Source organism: Lipotes vexillifer, unplaced genomic scaffold (genome assembly GCF_000442215.2).
Source record: "Lipotes vexillifer unplaced genomic scaffold, Lipotes_vexillifer_v1.1 scaffold24, whole genome shotgun sequence".
Classification (NCBI taxonomy): domain Eukaryota; kingdom Metazoa; phylum Chordata; class Mammalia; order Artiodactyla; family Lipotidae; genus Lipotes; species Lipotes vexillifer.
In genome coordinates, this window is record NW_006782914.1 from 2567406 (window position 1) to 2584553 (window position 17148).

Sequence of the window (17148 nt, forward strand, 5' to 3'; positions counted from 1 at the left end):
CCGGCCCCCAGCCGCTCCGAAGCATATGGGATCTTACCATACGGGCGCACAAACCCGTGTCCCCTGCATCGCCAGGCGGACTCTTAACCACTGCGCCACCAGGGAAGCCCTCTGGAGACTTTTTATCATAAACAGGTGTTGAATTTTGTCAAAAGCTTTTTCTGCATCTATTGAGATGATCATATGGTTTTTATTCTTCTATTTGTTAATATGGTTTATCACATTGATTGATTTGCTTATACTGAAGAATCCTTGCATCCCTGGGATAAATCCCACTTGATCGTGGTATATGATCCTTTTAATGTGTTGTTGGATTCTGTTTGCTAGTATTTTGTTGAGGATTTTTGCATCTATATTCATCAGTGATATTGGTCTGTAATTTTCTTTTTTTTATAGTGTCTTTGTCTGTTTTTGGTATCAGGGTGATGGTGGCCTCATAGAATGTGTTTGGGAGTTTTTCTTCCTGTGCAGTTTTTTGGAAGAGTTTGAGAAGGATGGGTGTTAGCTCTTCTCTAAAGCTAGAGTTCGATAGAGTTTTTAGAGTTCTCTAAAGAAGAGTTTGATAGAGTTCACCTGTGAAGCCCTCTGGTCCTGGACTTTTGTTTGTTGGAAGATTTTTAATCACAGTTTCAATCTCATTACTTGTGATTGGTCTCTTCATATTTTCTGTTTCCTCATTGTTCAGTCTTGGAAGGTTATACCTTTCTAAGAATTTGTCCATTTCTTCCAGGTTGTCCATTTTATTGGCATATATTTGCTTGCAGTAATCTCTCGTGATCCTTTGTATTTCTGCAGTGTCTGTTGTAACTTCTTCTCTTTCATTTCTAATTTTTTTGATTTGAGTCCTCTTCCTCTTTTTCTTGATGAGTCTGGCTAATGGTTTATCAATTTTGTTTATCTTCTCAAAGAACCAGCTTTTAGTTTTATTGATCTTTGCTATTGTTTTCTTTGTTTCTATTTCATTTATTTCTGCTCTGATCTTTATGATTTCTTTCTGCTAACTTTGTGTTTTGTTTGTTCTTCTTTCTCTGGTTCCTTTAGGTGTAAGGTTAGATTGTTTACTTGAGATTTTTCTTGTTTCTTGAGGTAGGCTTGTATAGCTATAAACTTCTCTCTTAGAACTGCTTTTGCTGCGTCCCATAGGTTTTGGGTCGTCATGTTTTCATTGTCATTTGTCTCTACGTATTTTTTGATTTCCTCTTTGATTTTTTCAGTCATCTCTTGGTATTTAGTAATGTATTGCTTAGCCTCCATGTGTTTTTTACGTTTTTTGCCCTGTAATTGATTTCTAATCTCATAGCATTGTGGTCAGAAAAGGTGTTTGATATGATTTCAATTTTCTTAAATTTACTGAGGCTTGATTTGTGACCCAAGATATGGTCTATCCTGGAGAATGTTCAATGCACACTTGAGAAGAAAGTGTAATCTGCTGTTTTTTGATGGAATGTCCTATAAATATCAATTAAATCTATCTGGTCTGTTGTGTCATTTAAAGCTTCTGTTTCCTTATGTATTTTCATTTTGGATGATCTGTCCATTGCTGTAAGTGACGTGTTAAAGTCCCCCACTATTATTGTGTTACTGCCGATTTCCTCTTTTATAGCTGTTAGCAGTTGCCTTATATGTTGAGGTGCTCCTCTGTTGGGTGCATATATATTTATAATTGTTATATCTTCTTCTTGGAATGATCCCTTGATCATTATGTAGTGTCCTTCCTTGTCTCTTGTAACATTCGTTATTTTAAAGTCTGCTTTATCTGATATGAATATAGCTACTCCAGCTTTCTTTTGATTTCCATTTGCATGGAATATCTTTTTCCATCCCCTCACTTTCAGTCTGTATGTGTCCCTAGGTCTGAAGTGGGTTTCTTGTAGACAGCATATATATGGGACTTGTTTTTGTATCCATCCAGCAAGCCTGTGTCTTTTGGTTGGAGCATTTAATCCATTCACCTTTAAGGTAATTATCCATATGTATGTTCCTGTGACCATTTTCTTAGTTGTTTTGGGTTTTTTTTTGTAGGTCCTTTTCTTTTGTGTTTCCCACTTAGAGAAATTCCTTTGGCCTTTGTTGTAGAGCTGGTTTGGTGGTGCTGAATTCTCTTAGCTTTTGCTTGTCTGTAAAGCTTTTGATTTCTCCATTGAATCTGAATGAGATCCTTGCCAGGTAGAGTAATCTTGGTTGTAGTTTGTTCCCTTTCATCACTTTAAGTATATCATGCCACTCCCTTCTGGCTTGTAGAGTTTCTGCTGAGAATTCAGCTGTTAACCTTATGGGAGTTCCCTTGTATGTTGTCATTTTTCCCTTGCTGCTTTCAATAATTTTTCTTTGTCTTTAATTTTTGCCAATTTGATTAGTCTGTGTCTCAGTGTGTTTCTCCTTGGTTTTATCCTGTATGGGACTCTCTGTGCTTCCTGGACTTGGGTGGCTATTTCCTTTCCCATGTTAGGGAAGTTTTCGACTATAATCTCTTCAAATATTTTCTCTGTTCCTTTGTCTCTCTCTTCTCCATCTGCGACCCCTATAATGCGAATGTTGTTGTGTTTAATGTTGTCCCAGAGATCTCTTAGGCTGTCTTCATTTCTTTTCATTCTTTTTTCTTTATTCTGTTCCGCGGCAGTGAATTCCACCATTCTGTCTTCCAGGTCACTTATCCGTTCTTCTGCCTCAGTTATTCTGCTATTGATTCCTTCTAGTGTAGTTTTCATTTCAGTTATTGTATTGTTTGTCTCTGTTTGTTTGTTCTTTAATTCTTCTAGGTCTTTGTTAAACATTTCTTGCATCTTCTCGATCTTTGCCTCCTTTCTTTTTCCGAGGTCCTGGATCATCTTCACTATCATTATTCTGAATTCTTTTTCTGGAAGGTTGCCTATCTCCACTTCATTTAGTTGTTTTTCTGGGGTTTTATCTTGTTCCTTCATCTGGTATATAGCCCTCTGCCTTTTCATCTTGTCTGTCTTTCTGTGAATGTGGTTTTTATTCCACAGGCTGCAAGACTGTAGTTCTTGCTGCTGCTGTCTGCCCTCTGTTGGATGAGGCTATCTGAAAGGCTTGATGGGAGGGACTGGTGGTGGGTAGAGCTGACTGTTGCTCTGGTGGGCAGAGCTCAGTAAGACATTAATCCACTTGACTGTTGATGGGTGGGGCTGGGTTCCCTCCCTGTTGGTTGTTTTGCCTGAGGCTACCCAACACTGGAGCCTACCTGGGCTCTTTGGTGGGGCTAATGACAGACTCTGGGAGGGCTCACACCAAGGAGTACTTCCCAGAACTTCTGCTGCCAGTGTCCTTGTCCCCATGGTGAAACAAAGCCACCCCCTGCCTCTGCAGGAGACCCTCCAACACTAGCAGGTAGGTCTGGTTCAGTCTCCTACGGGGTCACTGCTCCTTTCCCTGGGTCCTGATGGGCGCACTACTTTGTGTGTGCCCTCAAAGAATAGAGTCTCTGTTTCCCCCAGTCCTGTCGAAGTCCTGCAGTCAGTTTCCACTAGCCTTCAAAGTCTGATTCTCTAGGAATTCCTCCTCCTGTTGCTAGACCCCCAGGTTGGGAAGCCTGACGTGGGGCTCAGAACCTTCTCTCCAGTGGGTGGACTTCTGTGGTATAAGTGTTCACTAGTCTGTGAGTCACCCACCCAGCAGTTATGGGATTTGATTTTACTGTGATTGCGCCCCTCCTACCGTCTCATTGTGGCTTCTCCTTTGTCTTTGGATGCAGGGTATCTTTTTTAGTGAGTTCCAGTGTCTTCCTGTCGATGATTGTCCAGCAGCTAGTTGTGATTCTGGTGTTCTCGCAAGGGGGAGTGAGAGCACATCCTTCTACTCCGCCATCTTGGTTCCTCCTCCCATAAGTTTGTTTTTTATGTCTGTGAGTCTATTTCTGTTTTGTAAATAAGTTCCTTTGTATCATTTTTCTAGATTCCACATATAAGTGATGTCATATGATATTTGTCTTTCTCTTTCTGACTTACTTCACTTAGTATGATAATCTCTAGGTCCATCCATGTTGTTGCAAATGGCATTATTTCATTCTTTTTTATGGCTTAGGAATATTCCATTGTGTACATACATCACATCTTTATCCATTCATCTGTCGATGAACACTTAGTTTGCTTCCATCATATGACCCATTTTCTAATACGTAAATTCTTTTTAGGAGTCACCGTGGACCATTTGTATTAATAGGAAGCAAAGAGTAGGGTCAGTTGCCCACGTGGCTGGCAGTAGAGTTAGGGTAGAGACAGAAAGCTGACATCTGTCTCTGAGTGGATTTTGTGCATAGACATGTACTGTTCGGTTGCACAGTGTTTTTAAAAAATTGAATCTGTATTTAAAGATTAGAAAATTTCATGTAGTAATCCAGAATTTCTGACCTGTCTTGAAACATCCTAAGTCCAGGCCACATGTGGCGTGTGTCTGCACATGGCAGCAAGTGGGCTGGAGCTGGGCAGTGGCTCTCCCGTCCAAGCTGGCCACAGTCCCTCCCACCCCCACCCCCACCCCCGCCTCCCGACATGGGCTTGTGCACTTGGACCTGCCAGCTTCATTCTTGTAAATTCTCTGCCAAGTCACTGAGGGCACTGGAGTTTGTGACCCTTTCCAGGGTTTCTGGATTTTGACAGGGGCCTTCACCAACAATTGTTGGTGGCAAGGGTGGTGGGTGAGGATTTTCTGTTACTTTGTGAACTCACAGCATGAGGTTTTCACGACCTTGATGGCTTTTGGGTAGTTCTCTGTAATTTAGCCACTGGGATCTTTGAGAGGATCAGTTTAAGTAGTTACTATAGTAGATTTTAAAGAAGGAGAAAAAATAATCTGACAAGTGATTTTTTTCATTGGAAAAGATGGGTGTAGGGTATTAGAGAGAACGTACTGCCAGGTGTGTTGTGTGGTGAAAATTTTAAAGGGGGTATTAGTTAAGGAGGCAGTAAATTCTAGATGATGTAGAACAGGGGTCCCCAGTCCCTAGGCTGTGGATGGGTACCGGTCGGTGGCCTGTTAGGAACCAGGCCACACAGCAGGAGGTGAGCAGCGGGCCAGCAGGCAAAGCTTCATCTGCCGCTCCCCATCATCCCCCATCACCCACATTACCTCCTGGACCACTCCCCGCCACCACCCGCTCCATGGAAAAATTGTCTTCCACAAAACCGGTTCCTGGTGCCATAGCGGGCTGGGGCCTGCTGCTGTGGACAATAGCCAGTGGGATCACTTCTTGGTAGATTATGTGCTGGGGTGGGGTAGGGAATTTCCAGAGTAAAAGGTGCTCTTAAGAGGTGAAGTATCTAAGAATGAGTGTTTCTAGCAGAGTGGAAGAAAAGAATATTTAGCTAACTTGACTCTAATGTGATGATTATGGGTCATATTAATAAAAATTGTTTCATGTTAGTAAAAGTTATTTTTACCTTTTTGTAAAAAATTGCTACAAGGGAAGAAGTGAGATCAGAGGTTAGAGAGTTTCAGCAGTAAAATTCAGAACTATTCATAAAAATTCAGTTGTATGTATATTTTGTCAAAGCAAGTTAAAATAATAAATTGGCTGATCACACCTAAGTTTGTTTTCATATCCAGAAGCCTTTTCCACTTCCTCAATCTCCCTGACCCTACAATAACAGAATAGTTTACAGCCTTAAGTGGTTAAAGAAAAGAATGGTCTTTTCATGCCTGCCTGGTTGGTAGCTTTGGGATTGCCAGGTGGATTAGAGTGTTAGTAGTAGGCTAATACACATTGCTTTCTCTACTTAATGAATCGCTTTGTATTTAATTCATTTATGTAGGTGGAATGCTTGCATCACAAGGATGTGCTGTAGAGCTGGCCAAGCAGGCCGTATCTGACTCAGGCTACCCTGCTAAGGATTTGTGAGATCCCCTCTCTGTAAATGGCAGAATAATCCTGATTTTGACCATCTAGTGTGAATGACCAGTTGCTAATACAATATGCTTTACCAAACTGTTCGATTTGGGTGCTTTGGGATCAGCTGGGGTGTTGTCCACACTTGCCCATAAGTCAGTGAATAAGCCATAGTCAAATTCCAACCTCCATGCCATCCTAATTAGCAGCTTTGCAGTGATGATCTGGACTTTTGCATTTCTATTCCCTCCATTGTTTGCATTGAAGAGTAAATGGAGAATGCATTTAATCTTCCGGAAAGGGAAAGGATTTAGTAAAGTGATTCAATATTCAGAGGACATTTAGACCAGTGGAATCTCAAGCCACAGACCACTACAGGTAGACCCGTATTTTGAAGCAACCTCCAAGAATTTTGCAGAAAAGTAAGGCACTATAATCATTTCTAAATCGCTACAGTTCTAAATGGTCTATTGGTAAAAACTTGACCACTGTGTTCCAAGGCATAGCAAAGAAATGCATAACCCACAGCCTCACCCAGTGTTTCACCGGAAACTCCATCTTCTCCACAGTAAACAGAGCAAATTAGGGTGCAGGTGAGGAAGGGTGAGAATACCGTGGAGATATAGTATCATAGTAATTAATGTTCATATCACTCATTTTCCTCACAACTTCTTGGAGCACGTTACTTTGAGAACTGCTGATGTAGCAAGAAGGACACCTACTAAGTAGACCTCACCCAAAGTACTCTAGGCAAACTCTTACTTGTAAAGCTGGCCCAGAGAAGAGGACTTCAAAAGTTTTTTCATTAACTCATTCATAATGTAACAATATGATTTTGCAAAATATTTTTCACCTAAAGTTACTATACTTTGCAGTTTCATCATTGAATATTACAGACATATAGTTGTTGTTGTCATTGCAGTTGCTGTAAGCTTCAAAGTTACTGATAAAGCCACAGTTTAAGGTTGAGTATCACTTGGGATCTCAGAGTTCGCTGGCGCGTACCTGTACTTTCTGCCGTGTCACCAGAAGTAGCTCTGGGATTATTGCTTGGTTCTAGATAGTAAAATTATGTATGTAAGTATGTATTTTGGAGCTGGTGGTTTGGGGCAGAAGTACTTAGTAATTTGTGCTTATCAAGGTAATACTTGCTGATGATCCTTCATTGAGTGACGATATTATTTGAAGCCTGCAAAATGATCTTGAGTAGAAAGGTAAGCGGTTTGAGTAGCAGATGGCAGATAGACACTTGCACCTGGGAATACTGATTTGAGTCTCTCTTAGTTTTTATATCAGTACTTCTCTAGTAGAATAATAAGCTCAACTGAGCTTGGAATCGTGTATTTTAGAGGTTAGGCTTTCCATTGCATAGCCTTTCTTCCACTTTTAACTGCCTTGTTTGATGTTACTTCTGGAAACATTTTTGATATTTTGTCCCCACTAGGGGGAGTTGTAAGGCTAGCATTTGTTTACATTTTATACAATATTATTTGACTTATTTAGTGGAATTTTCTCGTCGTCACCTAAGAAAAGCAGAGAAACATATGGTTGAGTGTTCATATTGTATTTTTTTGTTCCTGTCATATTCTGTTTTCTTTTAGCAATTTCTTATACTTTATCTCGTTGGTGCCTTTGAACTGTTTCCCATAATATATAGGTGTTTTTCAGGGACTGTCACAGTGCGGACAAAAACACTGAACTCTCTCTGGCAGACTGACGCTTGCTCGTATACAGACAGGTAGAAACTTGTCTTCCAGTGACTGACTGAATGTCGTGTGGAAGAAGATAGGAGTGGGAATGGAGAGATTCAGGTTCCGGTGCTGGCCATGGGACTGTAATTCTCACTTTCATGGGCATGCCCCTGACCTTCTCTGGGCCTTGGTTTGCTCACATTTAGAAGGAGAGGTTTGGCTTGGAGGAGCTCCAGTGTTCATTCCAGGCCTAAAGTTCTATTATGTGTCACCTGCAGTGTAGCGGGTATTTGTCTACTAAATGTTGCCATGTTTCTTTTTCAGATGTGTGGCAATCTAGGCAAAGTCTTCCCCACTAACATTGTAAAATTTGTTTTAACTAATGGAGTGGGTTAAAAAAAAATTCCATGCATAGTATAATTCATAGACTAAAGCTCTAGCTATAAAGGTTTTTGGCCCTTTGTCAGTCCCATGTTGGGCCTTTTCAAGGATGTTTTTAACTTGGCTGTGAGGCTAAAATGAAGATTCTACTTGGTGTGTATCCATGAAAGCATTATTTAATAATTCATATTTTAAAATATCAGGATCTTTTCATCAGTGTACTTGTTGGGTAACCTGTTCAAAACGCAGATGAATGTTGGCCACTCCATTTGCTGCTCTTCTGTGGGGAGAAGATGTGTTGTATGGTTTGTAAGCTGAGAACTCTTGCTTTCATGAATATGAAGGATTATAGACTCTGAAGACAGCCTGTTTAGTTAATTAAAGCCGAAGAATCCCAACGAAAGGTTTACATGTTCTCCGTTTTACATTCCCCTTAAACTAGGCTTTTTGGATGTTCTATGTGGGTTATTGAATAGTGTTTTGTTGCTGAAGTTCTTTGAGTAAAATGCCCTCATTTTTTTATTTTTCAGGAACAAACACATGAGGTAGTAAAGGGAGAGGAGTTTATAGAATAGTTTAGAATGCATTTCAATAGGCGCCTTAGCAATGGTAAATTATCTTTTTTCTGGGGAAGGTATCTCTTTAATTATTAAACTCAGCTGATATTCAATAATATCCCACCAAGAAGATTGCATTTGCAACCAAAAAGCAGTATTTCTTCCAAATATGATGAGTGGAATTAAATCTTGCCATTTATAAGGATTGCTATCATTGTCTTTGAATCCATCTTTGGTAGTCTGGTGGATCTTTAATGAGGAAAATTTAGTTTCTAAAATTCTCTGTTTTGTAACATGTATAAGTTGATATTGTAATTTTGTGTTTCATGGCACAAGGTTCAATGACCCAAAGAAAAATCTATTTGACAGTGTATATGAGGAGGGTACACTTTGATCCCAGGAATGGAAGCCTGGGGGTGCTGGGATTTTGTTCCTGAATGGCCTCTCTCTGCCCTCAAAGTTATGGAAACCAAGGAATATGGCCCAGCTATGCCAAAGAACTTGATGGAAAAATTTTTTGAAGGTGAATGAAATGATTTAAAAATGTTAGTACAGGTGTAAAATATTCTATAAAACACTAAATACAGTAGGGATTATTTTGCTACTTGATAAGTTTACCTGTGGATCCAGAAGCATTTTGATGAACTTATTGCTTATGCTCAAATTAATCTTCCTCCATTGATGCCAGTTTGATTAATTTGTGGTGTCACAAAGAAAGCTACAAGAACTGCTTAATTATTGTGTAGCTTTTTCTGTCTCTGTGAGGGGGGAAAAATGTACTGTTTACATGTGCCTGTCAAGGTTCCTCTAAATTATAAGGCTATGTACTTAAACCTCACTGAAGGTTAGAAGAAAATATTCTTTCTGTACAGGAGTCCTTATGTGATGTGAGTACAAAACACTTATTTTGGTTTTTTTCCCTGTGTTATATGTGGGTATACTCTTTTTTTTCTGTAAAGATCTCATAGATTTTTTTTTCTTAGTGAATTTTGTTTCTTTGTGAAATCATTTTGTTTCCTTTCTCTTTAGTCACATGTGGTATACTGATATGTTGATGTGTTCTGTTTTGTTTTTAGTGTTTCTTATTCTTTATATCTTTGGATCAACTCTAATACAGCTAATTCTCAAAATGATTTTTCAATTACCTTTGTGAGCAAGTGATCAATAAGTCAAGGTCTTGGTTAATATCAGTATCATGATGACTTTTCATTGGACTAGAATATTTTTCTCTTGTTACATCTTTAAAGAACCAAATGGACTGAGAATACCTGTAAACAAACAATCCAGTGAATGTTAGAAATATGTTATGTGGGTGAGGAAGCGTCCCCCTTCCCCACCTCACGGACCCCACTTCCATTCCCAAATTTGACTTCACCAAAACTCAGTTAACAGTTGGGGCATTCCTTTCAGACCTTTTTTAGAATATTTTTATTTAACTTTCACCATATGCATTTTGTTTAAGAACATATTTTGATTATAAATGTAATACCCAGATATGTTTTATAGCTACATTTCATTTCTTTTATTCTAATGGCAGAGAAATTGGGGAGGGGACCTTCCATAGACTAAGAAGCAGCTCATTTTTTTCCCTTCAGGGCTTTATAGAGTATTTAATATCTTTAAACTCACTCATTGCATAATTTTACGGGATTGATTTACACACTGTGGAGGGACTTGGTCAGCTTACTAATCTAACTGGTGCTTAACTTTTAAAGAGAAGTCATTATAAGCAGTCTGTTGACTCTTTAGTAACATAGTATTTGAATCTTATTATTACAAATTTTAAGCCATTATATTGGGATTTGAAGAAAGACATTTATAGATATTGAAGTTCAGCAAATTAGACAATTCATTTGTCTCTTTATCACAGTTTATCTTGAAACTTGAGTGAATTTATCTAGTTGTTATAAGAGAGAATACTAAAGATGTAATTTTTCTAGGAAAATGGAGAGCAAAGTCATGTGCTTTTACATCAGTTTTAGAGTCATGCTTTTGACAGTGCTTTATCTATAAAACCCTGAATCTTACAGCTTCTTTTTACTCAACTGTTTATAAGAGCCAACCATTGTATATCTTTTCATCATTGGAACTGGACGGCTGTCTACCAATTAGTCACTCCCCAAGAGGTTTCTATCACATTATTGGAGCTTTTAAGGGCTTCTAGGCCACCTGCTGCTGCTCCTACCTTTATCACCTGGGCAAAGCACATCTGGCTACTCAGATTCCCTTGGGGGGTGTCTGATTGTCAAGTTCTCCAGGTCTGATTACTGGTAGAATCCATAACATGATACAACATGATACAGTGATCATACCATTATTATGACTTGCTGTGTTTGCCTAAAGAAATTTGAAAATCCTGTTGTATGTGTACTTGAATCTAAGACCTTTGTAGAAGAAGGTAAAGCCTTCTAATATAAATCTTGATGTTTATGTGTTTCCCTTTCCCCAAGTGAAATGATGAACGTAATTCCTGTGGAATTTAAGACATTGATTACATAGAGAAATTAGGAACTTCTTTGACTTCTACAGTCAAAATCACTCATTCCAAGGCAGCTTTGGTTTGGCATCTTGTGTTTAAGCCAATGTGATATCGACGCTTACCTTCCTGTCTCAGTTGCAGCAGTTACTCACAGACCTTCCTCACGATATGCTGGATGATGATGACCTGTCCTCCCCCGAACTCCACTATTCCGACTGCAGTGAGGATGGCAGAGAGGAAGAGTAAGGACCCCAAATCCCTTTCACTTGTATATCACAATTCTATGTCTTTTTCTTTAGATTCTCTTGCAGGCAATAATAATGGGTATGATTGTAAAATTGTAGACTAATTCTTAAACTTTCAGATGAAGTTTGGAGGGAAAACACGTTAAAATCTTGGGGCTCTTTGTGATGTGTATGTCCAAATAAATGATAGACTCTAAAGTATTGATTTTTTCTCAAGACCACATCATTCTGAGCAATTGGCGATGAACTGGAATGAACATCAAGTGCTGCCTAAATCTCCAAGTGTAAATGTAAGTATCTGGTGTGATAATGACTTTGATGAGGGTGGGAACAGATCTTAGTGCTTTTCTTTTACTCTTGTTATCTAATAGGACTACAATGAGATTCGGGATGTGTATATTGGAGAGAAAAGTGGCAATGGCTGGGAAGAGAATCAAAGTAGAACTGAAGACCAGCATCCTGGGTATCATCCTGAAGGAGGTGGAGATGAAGGCGGTAGTGGTTATAGCCCTCCGAGTAAATATGAACAGACTGATTTATATGACCTTCCTGAAAACTTTAGGCCATATACCAGCGGTCAGAGGCAGGAATTTAACAGCCAACCAACCAATGTAATCACATTTTCTGATCCTCAAAGGAATCATTTTCAGGTATTGTAAGAACTTGACTTTACTTTCAAGAATTTGTGTATGTGTGTACACGCATTTGCTGTGTGTGTGTGTCATTAAGAAATATTCGTAAGTGCAACAGTAAGATTTAAGTACAAATATTTCTGAGAGTGCATTTATTCAGACTTATGCTGAATTAGTCATGCTGTTTTCTGTTTACAGTCTAATTAAGTAATCTTAAATGAGAATTTTAAAATAGAGACTTTGTGGAAACAATTAAACATTAAATGTTAAGTCTGTCAAAGAATAGCCATCTCCATTTATTGCTGCTTCTGGCTTCTACCATTTACTATGCTCCAGTGAAAAGCCACATTCAGGTATCCTGATATAGTTTGAAAGCGGTTAATCCTAGATGACACCAGTCAGTTACCTTGATTGTCTGCCTCATCACCCTTATCACAGATTTTGGGTCAAATGCTTCAAAGCTGATATCTGTTTTGTGATGATATAGCAGTAGACAGGATGAATGTTGAGGAAAGAAACACTTTTTTTTCCTCCCTGGGAGAGTTTGATGAAGCAAGGCCTTAGGATACAGTTAGCTTCTTAGACTTTCTCAATGACAGTGAATGCCTCATTTTGCCAATAGATATTCTGTGTCACCTGATGACAGGATAATTTTTTGGTCCTTTTAAGGTGGTCATTTTCTCTTACTTCCATCTCTATAAAATGCTATTCATTCCACAAAAGTTATCGAGTATTTATTACATATGAAGCATTGTATCACGTTCTTGTTATTGCATATGCATATTGCATATGTATCTTGTTATTGCAATCTTACTGGAATTCTTGAGTGTTATTTATGGAATTGGCCCCATTATATGCTCAAAAGTACAATTGCAGGCTTTCAGCGAGCAGTGTTAAATAACAATAAGTGCTATTTTTAAGCAAAGATGTATGTATAAAGTTTGTAATTGTACCACAATTAAGTTCTATAGTAAAACTAAGTTGTCTAATTCAGATAATTTTTGAAGCAAAGACCAAATCCTAATTGTCAGTTTCGTTTATCGTCTTATAATAGCAATTTGGTATGTCACAAGGTCCCAGTTGTCAAGCTTTGGAATCATATAAAGTGACATATAAACCTCATCAGCCTTCTGCCCAGAATAATGGCTCACCAGCCCAGGACATTGCAGGAAGTGACACATTTGAAGGCCTGCAACAGCAATTTTTTGGAGCTAGTGAAAGTAGGTATCAAGTTTATATTTATTTCTTAATCACATAATTGAAGAACTTTGAGCACTTTGAGCATGTTCAAGAATTATTATTTTTTTTAAGTATGACAATGGAATTTTTTTAAAGAGTCCTATATTAAGAGATATATTCTGATTTATGAATAAACTGATAATGGAATCTAGAACTGACTTCAAATATCATGTTATTGGGGGTAAGTTTGGGTAGGGATATAGATAAAGCAAGACTGGCCATGAATTCACAATCGTTGAATCTAGGAGACAGGTTCATGGGATTCATTGTATTCTTCTCTCTGCCTTCTTTTTTTTTTTTTTTTTTTTTTTTTTTTTTGCGGTACGCGGGCCTCTCCCTGTTGTGGGCTCTCCCGTTGCGGAGCACAGGCTCCGGACGCCTCCCACCCTCCCTATCCCACCCCTCCAGACAGCCACAAAGAACCGACAGCCTTCTTATATATTTGAAATTTTCTTTAATGAAAAATTAAAATAAATTTTCTCAGCTGTATTATATTTTAGTCATTTTAGTTGGTTAAGACTTCATTAACTTCATATATTTTTTTGACTGAAATCTCATTTGGAAAGTGAAATGTAGTTTTCCTTTCAATCTTAGATTTTTCGTTATATAGAAATGTAAGTCAACCACTATCTTAATTTTTTCTTTTGGTTTTTAGAGTTTTACTGTATTAGGCAACTCTGATATAAATTACTTTATACTCAAAACTAAAACTAGACTTACATCTCAGGTTTAGTCATGTGACACTTGCCAAAATAATTTCTTTTACATAGTGTATGTATCAATATGAATGAGAAAAGTGCTACTAGAGAATTTTGAGGAGATCTAAGCATTCAAAACCAAACTTGTACCTGACTAACATGAATCAGTGTTTTCATATGTCCAACTTTTGTTATCATACTCTCTGGCCTGTGAAATGACTTCCAGTTATTGTGCACGTTGAAGAGCCACTGTGATTCTAGAGTGTGACAGCAAGTTTTTTCTTTGTTTGTTTTATGTTTAAGAAGCAGGGGAAAGTCATACTGGATATTCTGGGTTTCTGGCACTGTGCCAACGAGAAAACGGGACTTAGTGGCCCTAACTTCATGGTGCTGCTTCCATCTCATGCTTAGACTACAGGATAGTTACCGGGGAGGCGGCCAGAATGCCCTTTCCCCCAGGGAGTCATCAGCAAATGTGGGGGGGTAGTCTCTCTTTTTCCTGAGTTTTTGTGGAAGTGGATAGTGTGTATGGCATAACTGTTTTGGGGTTGAGTAAATAAGTAAGTATCCCAACAGTGGCCTGCTATCTTGGCGTTACTCTTTCAGTTCTGCTGTGTTCAGTTACATTTATAGCTCCTGGTTGTTTTGCATATATCACCTTTCATCACTTCCTTAACAGTCTGCATTTTATCACATTGATTTATTTTTTGTTTAAGTCAGTTACACATTTGCCTAAATTTGACATTTGGAAGTTAATTAAATAACTTAATGGTAGTGCCTAATTTAGTGATTATAGCTTCTTAGTAACAGTAGTTTAAAAAATTGAGTTTGAAGAGAGGAGCGGCTTGTAGACTGTGTTTATTCTGGGCTAGCCCTGTTCTAAGGCCCAAGAGGAGTTTGACTTGTAACAGAGTTTTCAGTCTTCAATTTTTGGGGGTTTAACCATGTCTTTTTTTAAACAGAAGACTGTTTTATTTGTTAGCATGTAGAAGCATTGTTCTTTTAGGAAATGAAAAATATTTGTCATTGTGTAGTTGAAGGATTATCCTTCTCCTACAAATCACGTTTTTCTTTTTTTCCCCAATGATTTTTAAGTGGTCCTTAAAATGACTTTGTTTCTGAAAGAAGACCTCAAAGTTCTTTATTAATCTATTCTTTAATTTATTAATTCAGCAGTTCTGTGCCAGTATAAATATGCATTCATTTCTGCTTAAAATAAATAGTTTAAGAAGGATGTCTAGAAATTTTCTTTGAAAATGGCTTTATAGAAGTTGATGTACTTTTATTTTTTCAATTTTATGAGAGCATGGAACTCTGTTCCTTTGCAATTGATATATACTTCCTTTTCTTTTTCTTCTTCTTTTTTTTTTTCCTGGCCATGCCGCACAGCTTGCGGGATCTTAGTTCCCCAGACAGGGATTGAACCCATGCCCTCGGAGGTGAAGGCATGGGGTCATAACCACTGGACCACCAGAGAATTCCCTATACTTATTTTTCATTAGCCAAAATGGTAGCGATTCAGAGTTATACACCAAACTAGTGACTTTTCAAACTTTTCTGGAAGTGACCATAGTAAGAAGTACAATTTTTACATTGTGATGTGGTCTATAATATTTATCTATATAAATATTATGTAAATGAAACAGAAGTTTCACATAATAATACTTATTTCTACTACATGATACACTCTGATATATTCTATTTAATCTTGTTACCAAACCACAACTTGGGTCTGCTCGCCCAAGTGTAGTAAAGCCAATCTACTGACACCGAGTTGTGGTGAGGGAAAGTGCAACATTATTGTAAGGTGCCATACAAGGAGTTTGGGCTTTCTGAGCATCAGCTGTCCCGGACTTCTTGTACGGCACCTTACAATAAACGCTGCACTTTCCTTCACCAGAACCTGGTGTCAGTAGATTGGCTTTACTGTGTGTGGGTGAGCAGACCCAAGTTTTGGTTTGGTAACATTTTTTATTAAAAATGCTAGTCACAATCTGCTGAATTGATTTCATGATACTCTGATGAGTTGTATTTGCAGTTTGAAAAACATTGTCCTAAATAACCAGAAATTTATATTTTGCTATGCTTTTATCTAATAAATTGTCTTTAATTCCAAAGCAGACTCTGTAGAAAATATGCAGATTATTCAACTACAGGTTCTTAACAAAGCAAAGGAGAGACAACTAGACAATTTAGTTGAAAAGTTAAACGCAAGCGAACGTCAAATTAGATATCTGAATCACCAGCTTCTGATAATAAAAGGTAAGATAACAACTGTTGGGTGCTGTCATGTATGAGGTCAGTTGAGCTAGATAGCTTGTTTCCAATAACCTCATTTTAAATAAGAAGCTTAGAGAGGTTGACGTACTTGGTCAGCGGCTCAGAGTGAATTAGCACGAAACGAAAATCTAGGACTTTTGACCCATTGCCTTGGATTTCTCTCCAGAATGTCCATTTTGAGGTCCTCATTATTTCCCTTCTTTCTATTCTGTTAGGATCAGTGAACATTATTTAAATATGCTGATAGCATTCCATCCTGAAAAGTTGTTGTATCCTTACATGGTTTACCTCCAATTCCCAAAGAGACTTGTGTTTAGTTTGCAGTACATTTTCTGAGCCTACAAATTAGCATAATGTTTTAATCCAAGTAAGAGTTTGTGATCCTGAACTGCTTTGGGAGTGCCAAGGAGAAAATGCAGTCATCTCTGGGAGAAGCACATAGTGTAAACACAGATTTCAAATTATAATTGCTTACTCTTCGTGCTTTCTGTAGTTTTGGTCAGTGTTGAACTTTGCTTTGTAGAATAATTTTGTGACTGAACTCCAGCTCATTTCAGACTTGATAGTGAAAAGATCTCTTTCTGTAATGCTCGTGAAATTTATTTTGTGAGAACTTGTGAACTGTTACAATAAAGTATGTGGTAAGAATATAAGATTAGGTGAATTTAAGCGTTCATTGAAAGTATATATAGAAAGTAATCTGTCCTCAGATTCCTTCTTCGATTAGCAGGTGTTTGTCATATCTATGTAGCTTCTCAAGTAACAAATGCTGAAATGATTGTTAGGGGACCTTTTGGTCCTCAAAGGGATACATTAAGACTTTTGAAGAGAGTGGTTCCTGTTCTGTAAAAAAAAAAAAAAAAATTTGGTGTCACTTACGTTCGTTTTTGAAACCTTTCTAGTTTTCTCGAAATCAAGTGAAGTTCATTATCTGAATTGAATTAAATACTACAACATTTATGTGATATAGATCTGATATTTGATAGAGATTGTGACAATTAGGGTCCCTCTACAGTAACATATTATTTATATAAAAATTTTAAATACTCTAGATGAAAAGGATGGTTTGGCCCTCAGCCTTCGAGAATCACAGACACTCTTTCA

General features: G+C 38.0%; 1 protein-coding gene across 1 annotated transcript in view; it reads left to right on the forward strand.

The window, feature by feature from the left end:
• The window catches only part of CEP152 (centrosomal protein 152), a 90653-nt gene that overhangs the window by 4542 nt on the left and 68963 nt on the right, over positions 1 to 17148 (forward strand). Inside the window, 7 exon segments of the mRNA XM_007455553.1 lie at positions 11086 to 11192; positions 11413 to 11485; positions 11567 to 11845; positions 12882 to 13047; positions 15886 to 16026; positions 17097 to 17137; positions 17140 to 17148. The exon segment at positions 17140 to 17148 is cut by the window's right edge and continues 108 nt beyond it. Coding sequence (XP_007455615.1) covers positions 11086 to 11192; positions 11413 to 11485; positions 11567 to 11845; positions 12882 to 13047; positions 15886 to 16026; positions 17097 to 17137; positions 17140 to 17148 — 816 coding nt within the window.